Source organism: Apteryx mantelli, chromosome 12 (genome assembly GCF_036417845.1).
Source record: "Apteryx mantelli isolate bAptMan1 chromosome 12, bAptMan1.hap1, whole genome shotgun sequence".
In the NCBI taxonomy this organism is placed as follows: domain Eukaryota; kingdom Metazoa; phylum Chordata; class Aves; order Apterygiformes; family Apterygidae; genus Apteryx; species Apteryx mantelli.
In genome coordinates, this window is record NC_089989.1 from 8,397,745 (window position 1) to 8,406,874 (window position 9,130).

The window sequence follows — 9,130 nt, forward strand, 5'->3', positions numbered from 1 at the left end:
CACTTTACTAGTCAGAGCCTAGGAAATACAGACAGAAAGGGCTTTGTACGAGCAGCTGAAATGAAGAGGAAAAAGAGCCAGCAGTAGCAACAAGCACTATGTCCAAATATCACTAGTGGTATTCTGAGCTGAGCATATTGCAGCTGCTGTCCATAAAAACTAAGCAGCAGGTTATGACACTGGACGACTATGGAGGACTCAAGTGGCATGCATACTAAAGAGGAAAGTTTATACTTTTTCCATTCATGTTTGTACACAAGACACACTGCATGGCCTACAGCCTTTCAGGAACAACCACCCGAGGACAGAGAAGTCACTGTGTAGCTTTCCAAGTATGGTGGTTTTGTCAGCGTGACTAAAGAAGCAGCTAAAAAAAGCAGATGTGTAATATTATGGGTGCCGAGGCCGGACAGGATAGGCCTCTCTCCTATCAGCATAGATGGGCACCGGTTAAGAATTTCCATGAGCATCTGTTTAGCTGCATATCAGGAAAGTGGATTTTACAAATGCAGCTAATGACCTTGTTTCCTCTGTCATTGGATATGACACTTCTGTCACTGTTCAGCTGTACAGGGGAGCATAACTATATTTCATGTGTTTAGTACATCCCTGTGATGAGTGGTATTTACAGTGTGGAGGCAATCTGCAGTCTAATAAAGCAAGCCACATGTTTAATTCACTGAAGACCTCACACAGCCTCTAGACCCTTTGCTATGTCTCAGTCGCACTGCTGCCACATTGGTGGTAACAATGTTGGCTTAATGTACAGGAAAATACTACTTTATTCATCCAAGATGGGTGTTCAGACAGCGATACTGAAGTCACTGTTTGGCAAATGGACTAGAGTAAGAGATCCAAACCTCTGTAGCTGCTGTACAGCTCAGAGGAACTGGAGAGCCTCTCACAGCCACGCTCAGGGACAACTAATGGAACAGACAAATTTCCATCTGATGGTGGAACAAGTGACAACCAAGACATACTTTAAGCACTGTCAGAAACTAAAATGACCTTTTAGGCGACTAAAGTGGATCAAGGATTATTTTATTTTTTCACTCTGATGACACTCATGTTTTAGGGAACTGAAGTTCCTTCCTATCTATTAAATATTAATTAGGATAAAAATTTCTACAAATAAAATCTAATAGTGTGCCCATTAAACCTGCAGCTTTACTGGTTCAGCTCTTTCTGCAGTTATTCCTAGAACTGCAATAAAGGTTAAAAAAATGACAACAAAGGGGGATTAACAGAGCCCGCAAACTTGGCATTTACTCCGCATGGTTTTGTTCCTAAGGGTATTATAAACATATATAGATTCTGTTTGCAAGAAGAAATTGCAAAAAATGGTTACATTTCAAAATTCCAGGCAGACTAATGAATGAAAAATGAAGTTTATTGCTATTACTAAAGTTGAAATATGTCAGTGCTCTTGAAAGTCAGAAACTAATTTTTCAGTGACATATTTTCTGGGGGATGATTTTCAGGCCCCATACACCACCTTCCTGATCTCCTAACTTAGCCTTTCAGAACCCTGCAATAACTATAACAGGCCTGTGTCTCTGACAAGCATTTACTTTGTGGTGCAAAATATTTCACTTAAGTTCTGTGATGAAACAAATCCAGCATTTCAATTGGTATCATTTTTTTTGCAGGTAGGTCTGAGACAACTGACAGGTTGCAGCTCAGCTTTAGAAGGTCCAGGTGTGAGAACACTGCTTCTGCTAGAATTTCTGTAGACTACTTGAAAGCCTTGTTGAATCAGGACCTTTCTGCACTTAGCTGCAAACCAGTGCTTCACCAAGCAAGCAAGCATGCCAGTGCTTTGCACAACCAGGATCTTAAAAATCTTTCCTTAAGACTCATTTTTTCCCCAAAATACTTAGAAGAAACTAGCTGATAAATTTATTTTCTTGTTTCATCAGATATACGGATGATCTTCATGTAGGAGTTCCAAAGCAAAAATATGATCACATTAGTGAGGCCATACAAATCAGTTGTGCTTTCTTACCTTAGAGGAATACAGGCTTGCAAAAGATTAGAAAACTGCAATAGGAATGCTATCAGTTAAAATTTCTGAATGATCTGGTTGCATCCAGTGTTGAATGACCTGCCATTATGTATAAGGGCAAAGCATGCATTTTCTAGCAACAATTGATTCTTCACTTTATGTAGACATTAAAGAAATGTACTTCCTTTCAAGATAATCTTCCAGAGTGAACTGACATTTACCAGATAAGGGGGAAAACTTAGCTTTGCAATTACTGGGCAAGAAAGCGAAAAGCTCCAGTGCTTTTAATTTCCTGTGTCATTGTCTAGATGAAAGGCCCATTGCTAGGTGAACTGCAGCAAAAGGTGGAGGAGACCGAATTGTTGAAGATGGAGCTACAGATGTTGGAGACTGAGAGAGTTAGGCTGTCACTGGTGGAAGAAAAGTTCATGGATGTTTTACGGCTTCTTCAACAACTTCGAGACTTGGTATGGCAAGAAAGCAGTCCAGAGACTTAGAACTGTTTTTGATGGTGTCCTTTCCAAAGTAAAAAGGATGTTCATAACTTTCATTCAGTACAAGGTCCTTTACACCAGGAAACATTTCTACATGTGTTTGCCCTTGGAACTGTCCCAGTGGTTGCAGAAAACTTTTAAACCCCTATGGGTGACTTTCCAAAAGAGGTCTAGATATCTCCCTGGATCTAGATCTCCAAGCTCTCCTCTAAATAAAAATTTAGGAGTCAAGGAAAACAAAAATGGTAATAATCAGAAAGTCTACTTCCTTCTAGAAGATTATTTTTCCTATTGATCCCGCAGAAATCTCAGTGCCAGCCTGACTGTCTTCTCTTAAGTGGAAACCAGCCTGAAAAATAGTCCTCTTATAATACAGCTCTCACTTTAAAGATTCTTTGCCTCACACAGCTCCAAGTGAGGTATGTGGTAATCCTCACATACATTCCTATTTTGAGGAAAGAAATGAAAGCACGTAGTCCTCTTTAATATCTCTGTCATTCTTCTTACGCCAGTGCACTTTACCCTCAGACTCAGATTCCTGAAATGGGAATCCTCTGCTCAAATTACATGATCAATATGTGCTATGCGGTCAGACTTCCGGTGAAATGCAGCAACAATGCAATACCCTTCAGTACACTGTATGGTAATATAGTGGAGGAAGTCAAAATGTTCATGTGAACTATTTAGCTGCGCAGAAAACAGCAGTACAGTCTGGAATTTGGCTAAAGGTTAAAGTTAACACTTTCATCTCTTATTTCAGTGGGATGGTTAAATGTTCAGAAATTTTTATGTATCAGTCTTCAAATCACAAGTTTTTGCAAACCAGAAGGTGCACCTCCCATCACCACCGATATCCAGGGGGGAGGATGACGAAGCTAGCAGGATAGCATGCCGAGCCGCAGGCTCTGCCTTTTGTACAGCAACTGCAAGCACTGATCAGCAGCTGATCAGAGGTATCCTGCCATTGCAAAGCACAGCTCCCGGTACCTACTGAGTTCAAAACTCAGACTGAGCCAGAAATTAGTGTTGCACATAGGCAAGAATCCAGCTTTCCCCTGTGCAAGCAGAAGGAAGAGTGGAGGGAAAAAAAAAAAAAAAGAATTGGAGAACCTTTGTTTAACTGCATCATACAGCAAGACTGAGTTTGTATTAAAGGGATAAAAACACTTCCTATATACCAATAAGATATTTTTCTGTGAGAAGTTTTTTACTGAATTAATAACCCAAACATATACTTATAAGAGCTGATGCAACAATATCCCAGAAGTATATAGCCAGTATGGCAGTTCAGTCCTTTAGAAAATATGTTTAAATTTTCTGTCTGGGGATTGATAACTGAGGGATGGTGAGAAGACCATCCTGGATGGATGGATAATCTGTAGAACATGGAGTATGTTGGGAGCCATGCTGTACTGCTGGGAGTTAATTTCTTCAGTAACGACTCAGGGTGCTCCTCAATTTTCAGCAAAGCTCTTGCCTAGTCTGTGTCAGATGGGAATGCTTCCTCAGATGATCACTTCACTGTTTGAAGTATGCTCCTGTTCCACTGCTGACTCTAGGGAATGAGTGCAATATCTCATAATTTGGTAACTTACTTTAGCACTTGACACAGAAATTCTACTTTCATATACCAAGTCTGACACTGCTTGTTACATGCATCAATAACTATCCAGTGAAGAATTAAACTAGTAAAGACTGTGACTGGCAACAAGCATAATAACCTTTTGTGTCAAGACTTCAACATGTCATTCACTGGTCAGTCATATTACTGAAAATTATTGCTGCTTAGGAGAGAATCCATCATTCAATGTGCCACACCTGAGTGATAACAGTGCTTAATGCTAAGCATTGCTAGAAACATGCCACAGCGTGCTTCTAACTTCCATAGCACCAGTACAGGGAACTGACATTGTAATTGAGTAATTTACAGCATTCCCAGGAGAGTTTAAACAAGGATCTCCTAAATCCCTAATGTGATATACTTCAGACAAAAGAAAGCTTATTCATCAATAACTGTAGTTTTAAGTGTCACTTCCCCAGCATATTCGTCTTTGAATTGTAAATACCCCCAGCATCTCACTTGCACCAGTATCTTCTACAAAGCAATGACTGTCCAAAGACAAATGTGCACTCTGCCAGGACTACTAAAACTTCCCAACATGCTACAATGGCCACGTATAATCCCAGCCCTCCAAAAGCTTCTATCCACTATGCCCTGGTCCCCACTGCGGCAGACACACAGAAGGTGGGTGGCTAGCGTCAGTAAGCAAAGTCAGGGTGGCCTGAGTTGCTGGCAGGGTACCTAGTCTTTCTTCCAGAATAGCCTCCATCTATTTTCACTTCTTGAAGTTTTAACAAGAACAGCCTGTCCCTGAAGATATGGGGGCTGGAAGTACTAATTAAACTGATTGCAAGACCATCTCCCAGAAAGCATGCATTAGTGTCTAGATAACAAATTAAGAGAGTTTGTTTTCCAGACACATTATGTAACATCCCAAAAGATTTCTAAAATAAAACTGCTACTAAAACAGGCCATGCAAATCCTAAATAGTTCGTACAGTCCTAATGTTTAATACATCTCAATATATAACTAATAGTGGCCCTGCCATATGACACATACAACAACCTCTTCTGATTTCTGTATATCTAAAATGCTTGCCAATGACTCTTAAAACAAGTAGGTTTGGGAAGCTTTTAACATCAGAAAATATAACATCAGATATAACATCAGAAAATTTTCCTGTGCACCTTTCAACATAGGCTTAGCAGGCCTGAACAAGCTTTTATTGTGTGTGCCCTGCTTGCGTTCCTTACCATCCAGATTTGTGAAGGCACAAGCTCTGAAAAGCTCTGTATTTTGAATAACTGCAGTTTCTCTTTCTAGAGCTATGTTAAGGAAATTGGACCCTCCACAAACTGCTCTCATTTGACTAGCATCTATGATAAAATGCTTGAAAATAAAGCCAGTATCAGGTCTCATGTTACCAGGATTCAGTTTCTTTTAATTTTCAAATGCAAATATACTGTGCATAGATTTTACTGCATATATTGAAGCTGGTGAAGGACATAATTGTGCCATAATATTATCTTGTTTTTTAAAGAACATATCTAAGCGAGCCCTGGGGAAAATCTTGCTGAGCACTTTGGAATCCTGCCGTGACCCCCAAAATGGTAAGAAAGTACCTCATGTATAAAGACCAAAGAGTATGAAAAGTGTCCTTTTGCAAAAAACACTAGATGAACAATCAAGTAGGAAAAAAAGTATTTCAACTCCTGGTGGACAGGGTGAGGGAAAGAAGTACCAGGCAAGAAGATTACTTCTAGAAATTGATGCTTTCTACTCTGCGACACTTCAGAAGAGGAAAACATTCAGTATTTTTTAGCCAAATTTAAATTAGAATTTGGCCTTAGGGGAACCATTCAGTATCCCACTAATGTCTGTAGGAATTCATGAATATACAAAAGAGGAAAACCTAACCCTGAGTATGTAAGGCACCCATTTATCAGCATTTACTATTCCAGTGCATGTTTCATTCCTCTCCTGCAACACAAACAAGGTATATGAAGAAAAACAGCACATTTCTGTAAAGAAACTGAATCACACCTGCACTCTTATAATAACAACCTTTCATGTTCCTCTTATGAAAAATTAAACTTGCAAAATCCTCTCTCTTGACAATGGTCTGTTGTGCCAGAGCTGCCTTTGTAGGAACCATACAGGGATCAAAGCCTGGAGGTTTAGATTTGATTATTTTGTTCCTATTAGCAGAGCATTTGTACTTACGCTGAAGAAATGAACATGCTGTACCAAGCCTAAGAACATGGCTTGTTGGTGCTTCTAATAGACACAGTAGTCAAAGACAAGATAATAAAAGGCTAGATGTGGCCTGAGGGTTTGGTTTTGGACAATATTAATAACAGTGTTTCAGGGAGAATAATATAAAAACCATTCTGGGTTTTGCTCTTCCAAAGCCTCATGGTTGCTAGCGTGCAGCAAAGTATCTCCTGCTGTAACTGTAGCACAGCTCAGCTTCCAAAAATGGATAACTGACACCGATAAGTTAAATAGTGAAGTAACCTTGTGACGCTCTCTGTCCATTCTGCATCACCGTTGCCATAAACTGCTCGTCTTCTCGTCTTCCATTTTCTGGCTCTGCACTTGATGTGACTTAAGCAGCTTTCCTAAGTCTTTGTAATCAAACATTTTTTTTCCTGTGTGAGAACACTAAGTGAATGATTGGATTAGCAACTTTTTATGGTGATATGAAACAGTCTCTGTACATGAGGACTTCATGAGCAGAGGATGAAGCAAGAGAAACAGTAGAGAAACAGTCCTTGAACCAGCTCCACTCTTATGCATTTTTGTGGGGACAGGAATTGATTATTTGGTTTCAAAATTTATAAATTTTATGTCAGTTACTGAAATAGCACCTATGTAGAAGAGAGCTTTTGTTATGACTGTTAAACTGCAATTTTCTGGCTTTGTTGATATGCTAACATTTGCAATTTTCTTTTAGAAGGAAAAGCCCACCTCTTTGAAGTCCTAGATACTCTTTACCATGAGCTGACTGCCTGCGAACTCTTACAAAGCCAGCCTCTGGAGGAGGCGCAGAATCGCCGGTCCCTGTCTAACCCGCTGCTCATCTCGTGCTGAGCAACAGCTGCAAGGACAGCTCCTCGCAGCTCGTCAAACAACAGCCACCGCTCATTCAAACAACTGACGGATGAATAAGATCTGTCCAATTCAAAGGTGCTCAGTAATGGAGAAGAGCAGTAGAATAATTAAGCCATGAAAGCAAAGGTATGCTGCTTCTGGGAAGAGTGCTAATTCCTCAGCTAACTCCAAAGTCATCCTTATCTGAAGGAGCGTTCACCTGATGTGAGGATTCTTACCAATGTCCGTCTCTGACAGAAGCCTAACCAGCCTTATATTTTGGCCCTGTAACTGTACTGGCTACACAAATAAGAAGTATTCCAATTACACTGACCTGACCAATTTAGATTTACAGCCCTGGTTATACATTAGCTGGCAACAACTTTTCTCTTTTGTGATAACTGAATCATTTTATTCAAAAGCAAAAGACAGCCTTTCTAGCCACTGGCAAGTAAGCTGTGCTCTTAATGCACAAGGGACAAAATTACTGTATTATAAATATACACATATGAATATAGGCCAGTAGTGCAAGTTTAAGACTATGTATAAAATGTATGTTTGTATGTGTTTATATATGTGAAAACAATTACTGACCTTATTTAACTCTAAAGTTAGATTTACGTTACTGTTCTGCTGAATTTTATATTTGTAATTATAGAAACACCTTAGAAATTTGCAACTATTCTTACTGATGACAGTCTTAGATTTTATATTAAAAGTTACATTTAACTGCTTGAAAAATGCACAAAGCAATCTTATTTCCAGGCTCTCAGGGAAAGGAAAGACTGAAAAATTCACTTTGCAACAGCTGCCATCATTGCATTAGCAAATGGCACGGGCAGTCCATGGCTTCGTTCTCCCTTTAACTTCCCGCAGTGCAACTGTACAGACACAAAGACAAGTCACACCGGCAGCCAAATGGAAGTAAAGTGCTGGGCCTAATCATGGCGCCATATACCATTTTAATCAGCAATAAAATAATTCCCTGAGGGCAAAAGTAAAAACAACAGGTTTCTGCCAAGTTGCCTTTGCTGTTTCATTCAACTGTCAAGCACAGAAACTAAAGAAGCAGAGTTCTTAAAACACCCAATTGAACTGGGTTCTGTTTCTGAAAAGATGTACTGTAGTTCTTCTAAACAGGTGAAATGTTTTGCCTGAGATAACGCCAGCAATGGAATAAGACCATTCAATTCAGAACTGTGTATATACGAATTTTTTCCATGAAAATGGATTTCATCCAGGAAAAAAAGTTCATATCACAATGCAATTCGGGGAGTAAGGAGATTTCTATTCCTTTTTATTCATAATTCACTGTATAGCCCACATATGCCTCCCATCCAAAACTGCACTACATTACTTAACATTTTGAAACATGTTGGTAGCAAAAACATGCAGTAGATACTTTCATTTCATTTTAGAGAAAAAAGTTGTTTTGTAAACAGTGGGCCAAACTCTGTTTGTTCAATGGTGTTACTTGGGATTTTTCCTGGTTTAACAGAGGAAGTTTATAAAAAGATATATATTAGATACAGATATATATTTTCATTGCAGATTTTTCATCAAAATAATTTAGACAGGACAGATAGACATAGTGTAATATTCACTCTAAGTAAGAAACCTGTATACTAATTCTACATATAATACTAACTGTAATTTTAAGTATAGTATACTAATACTTAGTATATACTAAGCAATGTACTAAGAAAACTATATACAAAATGTGCAATGGGTTAATATTACTTAACATGGGCAGAAGTTAATTCCCTGTTTGGGTTCATTTTCTACAAAAGCAAGAACAAGTATCAGCTCATGTTCGTTACAGTTTTCTTGGACTTTCCTAGGAATACTGTATAATACAGAGAGAGAAAATGCCAGTAAATCATTACATATGCATGATCTATGTGTATACTTGGCAGAAAAGACACGTCAGGAATAGGATTACAATGCAAATACATACCTGAGTATGAATTCCCTCAA

The 9,130-nt window shown here is 38.9% G+C and overlaps 1 protein-coding gene across 3 annotated transcripts in view; it reads left to right on the top strand.

Moving 5' to 3' along the window:
• Nucleotides 1-8,796, top strand: part of EFCC1 (EF-hand and coiled-coil domain containing 1) — a 58,642-nt gene extending 49,846 nt beyond the window's left edge. The window contains exons 6-8 of one of the 3 annotated variants that reach the window (XM_067303832.1): nt 2,314-2,472; nt 5,601-5,670; nt 7,017-8,796. In XM_067303832.1, the coding sequence (XP_067159933.1) occupies nt 2,314-2,472; nt 5,601-5,670; nt 7,017-7,153 (366 nt within the window). In that variant the 3' untranslated portion in view covers nt 7,154-8,796. The remainder of the gene's footprint in view (nt 1-2,313; nt 2,473-5,600; nt 5,671-7,016) is intronic. The other 2 variants (XM_067303833.1, XM_067303834.1) reach the window with 2 other exon arrangements.
• Nucleotides 8,797-9,130: the final 334 nt, after the last annotated feature.